Source organism: Podarcis pityusensis (assembly GCF_964106645.2).
Source record: "Podarcis pityusensis genome assembly, chromosome: 1".
Classification (NCBI taxonomy): domain Eukaryota; kingdom Metazoa; phylum Chordata; class Lepidosauria; order Squamata; family Lacertidae; genus Podarcis; species Podarcis pityusensis.
The window spans coordinates 119,766,235-119,779,301 of record NC_138028.1 but is presented as its reverse complement, the minus strand read 5'-3'; the positions used below and the strand labels follow the sequence as shown (position 1 = coordinate 119,779,301).

The 13,067-nt window shown below is 41.1% G+C and overlaps 1 protein-coding gene across 1 annotated transcript in view; it reads left to right on the top strand.

The window, feature by feature from the left end:
- The window catches only part of MYO3B (myosin IIIB), a 296,654-nt gene that overhangs the window by 220,444 nt on the left and 63,143 nt on the right, over positions 1-13,067 (top strand). Inside the window, exon 31 of the mRNA XM_080972245.1 lies at positions 7,660-7,774. Coding sequence (XP_080828371.1) covers positions 7,660-7,774 — 115 coding nt within the window. The remainder of the gene's footprint in view (positions 1-7,659; positions 7,775-13,067) is intronic.

Genomic DNA, 13,067 nt, shown 5'->3' with positions numbered 1-13,067 from the left:
ATGAAATGTTGGAATGGGTGGGGTGGGGAGGAAATGTTTGTTTCTATCCTCCAGTGGGGATAGAAATTTTATTTATTTATTTTTAAAACCCAAATGCACTTGAGCATCCATTCCCTGAGAGAAAGTGCAGTGGTACCTCGGGTTACATACGCTTCAGGTTACATACGCTTCAGGTTACAGACTCTGCTAACCCAGAAATTTTACCTTGGGTTAAGAACTTCAGGATGAAAACAGAAATTGTATGGCGGCGTAGCAGCAGTGGGACGCCCCATTAGCTAAAATGGTGCTTCAGGTTAAGAACAGTTTCAGGTTAAGTACAGACCTCCAGAACGAATTAAGTACTTAACCTGAGGTACCACTGTATAGTGCTGCCACAGAACAAGTCACTGTAGAGTTGAGGAAGGAGATAGCTGATCCTAGAATTTGAAGTCCCGCACTTATTTAAAAGAGGTGGCTCCAGGATTAATAATTTCTGCTCATTGTTGCTCAGTCTCTCTCTGCTTTGATATAATTGTTATTGAATTTCCTTTTCTTTTTTTTTCTTTTTTTTTACAAATTGACTTCAAATTAAACAGTCGCATTGTTTCTGTTAAGTTGTGGGTGAACATATCAGACAACACAGCGATTCTCCAAACAGCTCTTGTTTATTCACAGGTCAGAACAGAACTGAACTGAAAGTAAATTAATGTTGAACTATAAAATATCTGAACAGGAAGTAAAAGGTGCCATTCAAAACATGCAATTAGGCAAATCTCCAGGACCGGATGGGCTGACTTCTAGATATTATAGATCTTTGAAAGAGTGGCTATTACAACCTTTAAAGGAAGTCTGCAATGAAATATTGGAAGGGAAAAGGGCACCAGAGTCTTAGAAAGAGGCGTACATTACACTTATACCGAAGACAGAGACTGAAAAGACTCAGCTTAAGAACTACCGCCCCATATCGTTACTTAATGTGGATTACAAAATTTTTGCAGACATTTTGGCCAAGAGATTGAAAAAAGTATTGATGGAAGAGATTCATAAAGACCAAGCGGGCTTTCTCCCGGGAAGACACTTGTCCGATAATTTGAGGAATATAATTGATATTTTGGAAAAACTAGAAGTGAACATAAATACTAAAGCAGTTTTGATATTTGTGGACGCAGAGAAAGCTTTTGACAATATCTCTTGGAGTTTTATGAAAAAGAACCTACAGGGGATGGGGGTAGGCCAAGGTTTTGAAAACGGTATAAGTGCAATTTATTCAGAACAAAAGGCTAAACTAATTGTAAATAATGTGGTGACGGAAGAATTTAGGATAGAAAAAGGGACAAGACAAGGTTGCCCAATTTCCCCATTGCTTTTTATATCGGTCCTGGAGGTTCTGCTGAACATGATTAGAAGGGACCGGTTGGTTAAAGGTATACAGGTCGGAGCCAAACAGTACAAATTGAGAGCATTTGCAGATGACTTAGTATTGACGTTACAGGAGCCAGAATCTAGTACCAAAAGAGTTTTAGAACTGATTCAAGAATTTGGTCAAGTTGCAGGATTTAAGTTGAATAAGTTAAAGACCAAGGTTTTAGAGAAAAATTTAACACCAATGGAGAGAGAGAGGTTTCAGAATGAGACAGGTTTAGCAGTCATTAAGAAAGTTAAATACTTGGGGATTAACATGACAGCAAAAAATGGGAATTTATTTAAAGATAACTATGAAAAATGCTGGGCTGAAGTGAAAAAAGATTTAGAAATTTGGTCAAATTTGAAGCTTTCACTGCTGGGTCGTATTGCTGCGGTAAAAATGAATGTATTGCCTAGAATGTTGTTTTTGTTTCAAACACTGCAAATTGTGGACAAAATGGACTGTTTCAAGAGGTGGCAGAGAGATATTTCTAAATTTGTCTGGCAGGGCAAGAAGCCTAGAATAAAATTTAAAATATTAACAGATGCAAAGGAACGAGGTGGATTTGCCCTGCCAGACTTTAAACTTTACTATGAATCAGCAGCTTTTTGCTGGTTGAAAGAATGGTTGCTTCTTGAAAACACTGACATTTTGGATCTAGAAGGGTTCAAAAATGTATTTGGATGGCATGCATATCTGTGGTATGATAAGGTCAAAGCACATAAAGCATTTAAAAATCACATTGTCAGGAAAGCATTGTTTAATGTCTGGATAAGATACAAGGACTTATTGGAAAATAAAACTCCAAGGTGGCTGTCACCGATGGAAGCAAAAGCTCTGAAAAAGCTCAATATGGAGGCCAAATGGCCGAAATATTGGGAAATTTTGGAACAAGACGGAGATAGACTGAAATTGCAGAGTTTTGAGAAATTAAAAAACAAAGTGCGAGATTGGCTTCATTATTATCAGATAATGGAGGCATATAAGTTGGATAAGAAAATTGGTTTCCAGGTGGAAAAATCAAAATTAGAAACAGAACTATTAGAACCCAAAACTAAGATTTTGTCAAAGATGTATAACTTGCTGTTGAAATGGAATACTCAGGATGAAATGGTGAAATCTGCTATGATTAAATGGGCACAAGATGTCGGACATAACATAATGATGGCTGACTGGGAACAGTTATGGACCACAGGTATGAAGTTTACGGCATGTAATGCCTTAAGAGAGAATATTATGAAAATGATATACAGGTGGTACATGACCCCAGTCAAGCTCGCAAAAATTTATCATTTGCCCGATAACAAATGTTGGAAATGTAAAGAAACTGAAGGTATATTCTTTCACCTTTGGTGGACGTGCCCAAGGATTAAGGCTTTCTGGGAAATGATATACAATGAACTGAAAAAGGTATTTAAATATACCTTCTTGAAAAAACCAGAGGCCTTTCTCCTAGGCATAGTCGGTCAATTGGTGCCAAAGAAGGATAGAACTTTTTTCATGTATGCCACAACAGCAGCAAGAAAACTCATTGCAAAGTATTGGAAGACACAAGATCTACCCACTCTGGAAGAATGGCAGATGAAGTTGATGGACTATATGGAACTGGCAGAAATGACTGGCAGAATCCGAGACCAGGGAGAAGAGTCGGTGGAAGAAGATTGGAAGAAGTTCAAAGATTATCTACAGAAATATTGTAAAATTAATGAATGTTAGAACGATGTTGGATAGAAATTAAGTGGTTTCCAGCTGTAATGCTTTAAGGGAATATGAAAAATGGGTTGTTAAGAGGTAAAAATCTAACGTTACTATTTTAAGACCAAAGATTAGGACAAATAAAGAGGGTAAGGATTTGCTGAACCAACAAACTGAACTGGAATACAAAAAAGGGAGGTATGAGGAGGTCTGGGAAACAAGCTAAGGAAAAATAAGTAATGGAAAAATTGAGTGGTTTTTAATCATTTTTATTTTGTATTTTCTTTTTCTTTTTCATTTTTTATTGTAATATTTAAAAAAATCTTAATAAATACCTTATAAAAAAAATACATGATTTAAAGGAATAAGGGATACCTGTTGAAGGGAAGGAGGGAAGTCACAAGCTCGGCAGAGCTAAAAGTATATATGTGGTTTGATGTATTGTATAAAACTGTGTTGAGAAAAATAATAAAAATTTATTGATAAAAAAAACAAAAAACAGAACTGAGCTGAAGGGTTCAGTACATAACAGTTTCATTAGGTTAGAGTGTGGTGCTGATAACCCCAAGGTTGCAAGTTTGATCCCTGTATGTAAAAGGTAAAGGGACCCCTGACCATTCGGTCCAGTTGTGGCCGACTCTGGGGTTGCGGCGCTCATCTCACTTTACTAGCTGAGGGAGCCGGTGTACAGCTTCCGGGTCATGTAGCCAGCATGACTAAACTGCTTCTGGCAAAGCAGAGCAGCGCACGGAAACGCCGTTTACCTTCCCGCCGGAGCGGTACCTATTTATCTACTTGCACTTTGATGTGCTTTCGAACTGCTAGGTTGGTAGGAGCAGGGACCGAGCAACGGGAGCTCACCCCGTCACAGGGATTCGAACCGCTGACCTTCCGAACGGCAAGCCCTAGGCTCTGTGGTTTAACCCACAGCACCACCCGCATCCCTACCAGTCCCTACCAGTTGCGGTAGGCTTGCCTAAATCAGGTCCTACAGCATTGATTTCTCCTGGAGATAATTGGGGATTGGAGTCGGAGGCACCCTCTTTCTTGTTTACCAAATTTGAACCATGCCATGAATGACCGATACGCCTCAGCACGTTTTCTAGGAATGCAATGCACCCGTCTCCTGTACGTAACAGCAATCTTGATGTGCTGTCTGTTGAAGCTGAGGGGAGTCTCGTTTTATGTCAATAGTGTATCAGTATTCCCAGTGCACCAGGTACACCTCCCCCCAAATGACTAATAATAAAACGATAGCAATATTCATTTCAAGTCTTACTCCGTTGGCCCTGAGTCTTAATAGTTCCATCATTAGCAATGCGAAGATGGGGATCTAATTCATTATGGCAGTGCCTCGGAGAATATTATTAAATGCATAAGGTGAAAATAAAGTGGCAGCTGGTAATCATTCTTCTTCATTGATGTGGGGATTGTTCCTGGGGCACTAGCAGTGTGTGCCTGCTAATTTCACACTCCTTGAGCCAAGCGCTTAGTGTCAAAACCAGAGATAGTCAGCAATGCAAATAGCTGTGATGGCTCCTCCACCTGACGTCAGCTTTCCCTCCCTCCCCTCTCTCCTGCCCACCCCTGCCTTCTTACGCTAACAGGATATTCTGTAAACATCTTTGCTGGGAAATGATTTGCATCTGTCTAAACGCTACAGCGAGTGAGCTGTCCCTGGTATTCCTGCACCTTGGCGTGTTTCAAACCCATTCATATTTGCATTGATTTGCTGCTGGCATTATTTGTTCAGCAAAGTGGGAAGCAGGGAAGATCATAGGACTCTTTCATCAGCAGCTAGTTCTGCCAGTGGGCCGCTTTGGGAAAGGAGTTGAAGGTAGGGCCAAGCTTCTGCCGCAATCCCTGGCAAGTCCTAATAATAATAATAATAATAATAATAATAATAATAATAATAATTTATTATTTGTACCCTGCCCATCTGGCTGGGTTTCCCCAGCCACTCTGACCGGCTTCCAACAAAGATTAAAAATACATTAAAATCAATGTAGCAATTCTCTTAATGTTTCTGCATTCACAATTGGGACCAGGAGCAAGCCTCAATGTAGCAACTCTCTTAATGTTTCTGTGTTCACAATTGGGACCAGGAGCAAGCCTCATCCCCCTCAAGGGGTCAGATTTGGACCAGATCCACTGGTCATCTGATCTATATAACGCCTGCCTTGCAAGACCTTCATGTCCTTTTCAAATCTGCCTTGAGTCTTTTGTTTCATAGCATCCGATCTTGCCATCACATCCATTTACAGACAGCTGGAACAAATGCTTCTTTTTCTCTGCATGATAGCCTCTGACAAACCTATCCCTACAGTGCCATGTGAAACTGCAGTACCAAAGTGACTTTGTGAACACAGTGGTTCTTTGTATAGCCACCAATATTGAGGAAAGTGTTCTGCAGACCTTCCAAGTGCTCCTGTTTTCCAGGGTCAGTCCCAGATTTACAGAAGCCATCTTGGTTTCTGATTTGATCCTGGAATGTTTCTTAGGCCGTCCCTATTATCACCAGAGAAATGTTGGAGGGTATGGAGTTATGCAACCCCCGAGCCAAGGAGATAAGTAACTATACAACCATTAGAAGACATCTGAAGGCATCCCTGTATAGGGAAGTTTTTTAATGTTTAATGACTTGTTATGTTTTTATATGTGCTAAAAGCTTCCCAGAGTGGCTGCAGCAACCCAGTCAGATGGGCAGCGTATAAATAAAATAAAATAATGATAATGATGAATAAGACATCCCTATTTTCATCAGAGAAATGTTGGGGGGTGTGGTTCTGCTGGTTTGCATTTATGGTTCTCCATAGAGTTGCAACCTTTGAAACATTTATAAAAATGACAAATAATAGTTGTGTAAACCAGCCTATAGGACAAGAATGAGGATTTTTTTGGTGTTTTTTTTTTGTTTTAAGAGAATAAAATGCTGCATGCTTTTAACTGAAGCAGTAAACGCAGCTGGAAAAATTGCAACATTACAAATGAGTTAAGAATCTGAAATAACAAATCATCTGTTTATCTAATCAACAGATGTGGGTGTTTAAAGACAATTTCTCAAAGTTCTAGCACATTCTCATATGAGCAACGAGCAGAACCTAGAATAGATGGTTTCAAAAGGTGGTGGGACGGGATTAGGAATAGTTCTTAATGGCTGGAGTGACCAGAGTGAAGCAGCAAGTTTAGTCCCTGTTGCAATCATATTCCCATGTGGGCCCTTGTCTTTTTCCCTTTTAAGTGAATGGTTCATATTGCTTCATTGGTCTAATGCTGTGCAGGCAAGGCTGTCTTCTCCATACTTGTGGGGCTTCCTCAAGTGTATATCATGTATGTAGTACAAGACACACACTGTCCCCTAGATTCTGCTCCTTGGTCACAGCAGAGTGTGACATAACCTTGAGAAGTGGTGTGTGTGTGTACACACACACACACACACACACACACACACAGTGGTACCTCGGGTTACATACGCTTCAGGTTACAAACTCTAACCCAGAAATATTACCTCAGGTTAAGAACTTTGCTTCAGGATGAGAACAGAAACCGGGCTCTGGCAGCGCAGCAGCAGCAGGAGGCCCCATTAGCTAAAGTGGTGCTTCAGGTTAAGAACAGTTTCAGGTTAAGAACGCACCTCCGGAACGAATTAAGTACTTAACCCAAGGTACCACTATATATATATATATATATATATATATATATATATATATATATGGATTGATAAGTTGCTGATCAGCCCCGAGATGGAAAGACAACAAAGTCCCTACCAGAGAGGAATGGCAATTCAAGCTGTTGGAGTACGATGAAATGTCAAAACTGACCGGAAAGCTCAGGAACTAAGAAGACAAAAACTTCAATAAAGCATGGGGGGAAATTATAATTTATCTAGGAGACCACTATAAGCAGATGGAAACGTTAGCAGGATTCTAATAACACTTGTAATGTAGCAATTATCATGGACAATATGGAGAGATATAGAACATGGATTATGAAATAATTTGCAGTTGAAAAGGTTGACAAAAGGACCGATGGAGGGGATGGTGGGAAGTCCAGAGATTAGGATCAATCTCTAAATATGGAGATGTATTTTGTATTGTTATAACTTTACACTTGTAAAATCAAATAAAAAATATTTCAGAAAAAGATAAGTAGCTGATCAAATAGATATTTTTATTTTTTAAGACTCTGCTCATTTGTAACATAACAATCTTTCCTGCACCACTATTTCCTTCAGCTTGAGTCTACTGCATTTTAGACTGCAAACCTAACCATGTTTGCACAGAAGGAAGTCCTGTTGAATTCCGTGGGACTAACTCTCAGGAAAGGGGGATTGCATGGCAGCGTTGCACTCAAGGAAAGTGGAATACATGCCAAGGTGTTTCTCCCACCCCAGGGCCCTTGACATATAGAGACCATCCCTCCATACAGACACCACCCATCACAATGGAGCATGTTTTGTTAGCGCTATGAACAAATTAATTTTGTTTCTCAGGCCTTGGACTGTTTGTCCTTCTTCTGCTGCAACAGTACAGGGACTCTTGCCCCATATTTTAACCTTACCTTTCTTTCTGTCTGCTTAGCTTTCAGGGGATACTTAGCTCGCAAAAAATACATGAGAATGAAGAAGAACAGTGGCTGCCCATCGGATACACAGCCCATGAGCTTTGCTTCCGGTCTGAGTTGCGAAGAAAACTGGTGAGTTTGGGTTAGTCCGTCCAAAGAGAGGTGAGAGGGAAAGTGTGTGGAAACAAAAAATGCTTGTTCTCTGAATCACTGGACGTCTTTGCACATTAAATGGCAACAAACCCAAAGATGTCGTCATCATCATTTATCATTTATACCCTGCCCATCTGGCTGGGTTTCCCCAGGCTCTCTGGGCAGCTCCCATCAGAATAATAATACAGTGGTACCTCGGGTTACATACGCTTCAGGTTACATACGCTTCAGGTTACAGACTCCGCTAACCCAGAAATAGTGCTTCAGGTTAAGAACTTTGCTTCAGGATAAGAACAGAAATTGGGCTTTGGCGGCGCAGCAGCAGCAGGAGGCCCCATTAGCTAAAGTGGTGCTTCAGGTTAAGAACAGTTTCAGGTTAAGAATGGACCTCTGGAACGAATTAAGTACTTAACCCGAGGTACCACTGTAATACTACTACTACTACTAATAATAATAATAATAAAGCGATAAAACATAAAACATTAAAAACTTCCCTAAACAGGGCTACCTTCATATGTCTTCTAAAAGTCAAGTAGTTGTTTATTTCCTTGACATCTGATGGGAGGGCGTTCCACAGGGCAGGTGCCACTACCGAGAAGGCCCTCTGCCTGGTACCCTGTAACCTCACTTCTCGCTGTGAGGGAACCACCAGGAGGCCCTTGGAGCTGGACTTCAGTGTCCGGGCAGAACGATGGGGGTGAAGACACTCCTTAAGGTATGGTCACTCAGTAGAGAGCTGCGGAAGGGCTGTAGTTGATTGGTTGTCACTGCTGTTTGTGTGCTGGCAATTGGCTGATTCTGCCGGCGAGAGATAGACAGCTTGTCAGATGCGCACGCGGGTCGTCTCAGTCAATCTTGTATGCAGCTGTATCGTGCTGTATGTATCGTGTTAAGATGCCAATTGTGGCTTATAATGCTCACCTTCAGCTTATGGTCAATGAATTTTGAAAGATTGGTTCTGTAGAGTGCTGGACACATGCCTTAATGACCATTGGATTTATATGAGAATCGCAACATTTTTTCACAGAAGAAGAGTCTTAGTTCCATGGGAAATTAAGATCTACGCCCATTTTCTAGTTTTGTTTGGCCCAATAAAAGTCCCATCCCTCCACATGTGGCTGCTGCTGCTAACCATATGGCTGTTGAGTTACAAAGGAAACAGGAAGGATGATGAAAAATAATATTTCAGTGTTTAATTTAGTTGCTTTTGGTATGTCCATGTGGTCCCATAGATGCAGGCTTGCTGTAGTGTTACTCCAAAATTCAGTTCTGTGTGTCATTCAGGACACATCCAGGGCTAGTAAGTAAATCGGGTCCTCCCTTAAAGAGGGCACATATTTCAGTGAGACCTGGACAACCGACACCCTGTGTTGTGGGTGGGTACGATTGGTCAGCCACAACACCCGATTGGTAGGTCCCTCGAAGCTGGGTGCAATCTGGCCAATGGGACGCAGTCCAAACGATTCGAGGGACCTATTTATGCCCATGCACGTGACCCAGAGCTTCCTCTTTTGGCGCGTGCATTCGGAACACCCACCCACCTCTCCCTACTTTTAGGGCTTGTTGCACTTGACCTTGCCGTGCCGTCGTGTGCCGTCTGTCGTTGGGACAGGGGCACGGCGGGAATTTTCCCCACTTGGCTGATTGGATGTTTCCATTTGGGTTTCACCAGCTGCGTAGCAAATCGTCACAACTTGTAAGGTTACGGATAGGCACTGGTTCATGTGATAGGGATGGGAGAACGCTCTCGCCATCCCTATGTGAAGGGTATTCCGTTAAAGGAATCTAGGGACTCGATGGTTTGGTCAACCCCTGAGAGGGGGTTGTGCCCGTGCCTGAGTCCAGGGGGACATTTGGGTGGCAGAGTTAGCCCGTTCCTGGCTTTCCCCTTATCCAGGTGTTCACCCTTGGCTGACCTATGCTGGAACCCTGGGTCAGCGCTACCTGCATGGCAGGGAGCTAGTTGAACCAGAGCCTAGGCAACCAGTCACTTTCTGTAATCAATAAAGTTGTGGCCTAAATTCTGCCAAAAACCAAACCAAAATTTGAATCATGTGTGAATTTATTTAGGGGGGAGGTTTCTGGGTCTGAACATGCAAATGCTCAAGGTGGGGTTCAGCAATCAGTGGGCCGATATCCCATCGGAACCTGTACCTGGACAGTGGAGTTTCAAAAAGCGTGTGGTCATTGCTAATGCACATTCAATCATTTGCCTTGATACTTTAAGATGCTGTGAACTGGTCTTACATTTGGCTATCATCAATGGCAAAACTGAGAAATCAATAGAAATATATATATGAGAATTTATATCCCACCTTTCTAGTGCATTACTGAGGGTGACTTCCAGTGATTAAAACTATACAATAGAATAACTCTTCATTAAAAAAACCAATATTCAGCACTATTTTTCTAGAAAAAGAGGTGCCGGAACCCACAATGAACGCCTCTCTTGTTCTCTTAGAATGGCAATGGCGCCCACCTGAGAGGTGCCAGAACTGAGTTCTGGTAAGTTCTGTCTTAAAAGAGCCCTGCCAATATAACATAAGAGACAAACACAGCAGATAATACAAAGTCACGCAGAAACATTGGGTGGTATTACAAAGTGCTGGAGGGTACTGATGTTTTAAAGATGATACCAATACAGTGGTACCTCGGGTTACTTATGCTTCAGCTTACAGACTCCACTAACCGAGAAATAGTGCTTCATGTTAAGAACTTTGCTTCAGCGTGAGAACAGAAATTGTGCTCTGGGGGTGCGGCGGCAGCAGGAGGCCCCATTAGCTAAAGTGGTGCTTCAGGTTAAGAACAGTTTCAGGTTAAGAACGGACCTCCGGAACGAATTAAGTACTTAACCCAAGGTACCACTGTATCTGGGCTATCCAATTTTCACAAGAATCCCTGAAACAGATAATCAATCATTCAAAGATTATTTTTCTGAAAGCTCACTACCTATATAATATTTTGGGTTTTTTATGTTTTGCTAAATGCTTCTTCTATTGATGAAAGAGTTGCTTGATTATCCAAGCACATCTGAAATCTGTCAGCAGGCTACCAACAGGAATGTCAAAATATGGTTATGTTTTTGTGAAAACCATATTTAAGACTTGTAATGAAATGAGAGGAAGAATAAGCTGCTGGCACTGTGCAGTGGAAAACTGTCATGGGGGAGAGAGATGTTTTCTAGGAAGCTCCACTGTCAGAAACACATGTAATGACCAATATTTGCAAGGAAAATATGGAGAGCTCAAATTGGGCAAAGCCTCACACAGCTTTGCTTTACAGAACACAAAGTGAGCTCTGCGTATCTGTAAGCACAGGCAAAATCTTTGGCTCAATTCCACTGTCCACAGAGTATGTTGCTTTTGTTTAGCCTTTTTTTTAAAAAAAAATGATTATTTTTTTTAATGGGAAACAACTCAAAACTACATTACTTGGGAGTGCTTTTTGCTCTTTTCGGATGTAGTATTAAAGCTATTCTGAAAAATATTTCCATTTATTCGTGACCATCTACACAGATCTGTTTGTAAGTGGGTATTTCTCAAATCTTGAGCAACACGTAAGATTAAATCTAGCCAATTCAGTGCAATTCCTTCTTTACCACACGTATTTATTGAATCTTGAAATTGCCTATCTTTGTCGTAACTTGTGTGAGTAGTTCAGGATAGTCAATCATGCATTGCCCAAAACAAGAAAAAGTATTACCCCGCAAAGGGGACAAGGTTTGCAAATGCTACTTTACATGTAAGATGCAAATTTAGAAATGATTACTATAATTTAAATAGAAATACATGTCATCCTAGTGGGGAAGACTGACCTTAAATGTTGATAGGTAACTTCAAGGCCCCTGCTCTCTCTTCTTAGGAATCCTTATCTTTAAATCAGATTTGATCCAGACACCACAGCCTTTCAGATAGAGGAGTCAGTCACCAGCCCTTCAAACAGAATACCATCTTCTATAAAGTAGGCCATTACCTAGAGTAGTTGAAGTCACCTATCGCTACAAAAAAAAAAATCTGCTTCAGCAGCCTTCCAGAATTCTCTTTCCCTTACGATTACAATCAGAGTTTTAGTCAGGGGGATGAAGTGTCCCCCATACTAAATTACTTTTTTTGGGGGGAGGCTTGGTCATAGCTGTCAACTTTTCCCTTTTCTTGTGAGGAATCCTATTCGGAATAAGGGAATTTCCCTTAAAAAAGGGGAAACATTGACAGCAATAATAATAATAATAATAATAATAATAATAATTTATTTATTTATTTATTTATACCCCGCCCATCTGGCTGTGTTTCTCCAGCCACTCTGGGCGGCTTCCACAGAGACCAAAAATACACTAAAATGTCACACATTAAAAACTTCCCTGAACAGGGCTGCCTTAAGATGACTTCTGAATGTCAGGTAGTTGTTTATCTTTTTGACATCTGGTGGGAGGGCGTTCCACAGGGCGGGCGCCACTACCGAGAAGGCCCTCTGCCTGGTTCCCTGTAACCTCACTTCTCTCAATGAGGGAACCGCCAGAAGGGCCTCGGTGCTGGATCTCAGTGTCCGGGCAGAACAATGGGGGTGGAGACGCTCCTTCAGGTATACAGGACCGAGGCCTGCTATGGGCTTGGTATCTCCTCCTGCAGTGTTTCTGAGGAGAAATCCTCACTTTTTAGCTGAGGAAGTCCTAAGAATTTGCCTGTTGCTGAATCGCTCACTTGATATGCAGTCTTTAGTCACAAGAGAAGACTCTCTTCTGCGGTTCAGTTTTTGTCTGAGTGGCATTTTGAAAAGGGAAGCAGATGATTTACATTCACGTGATGGCACCATTTATCACTTCAACTCATCCGACAATATCTCTAAACAAAGTATTACAATACAACTCACTGTACCTGTCAAGATCTAATGGATGCCTCAAAAGAACATGATACATTCAACACATGCAAAACCTTTCCCACACCAGATCAAAGGGAGCAACGGCGCTTGTGTTTTATTTTTGCATTGACAAAGTTGAAAGGATTGATGGAGTCTGTTTTTTTAATATTTATAAAAAAAATCAAATGTAGATTGTACGATGTTTCTGATAGCAACACAGTAACACCAAGTAAAATAATTCATCGGTTGATTATTATTTTTGTATTTATATTAGCAAATATGTTCACAGAAACTAGATGCTGATGAGAATTATAAAAATTGTGCACCCCAAATCTATGGGTGTTTACTTAGTTCCACAGACTTTATTGGGGATTGCTTCTAAGGAAGCACACACAGGAGTGCAGTCCTTGACTCTAGA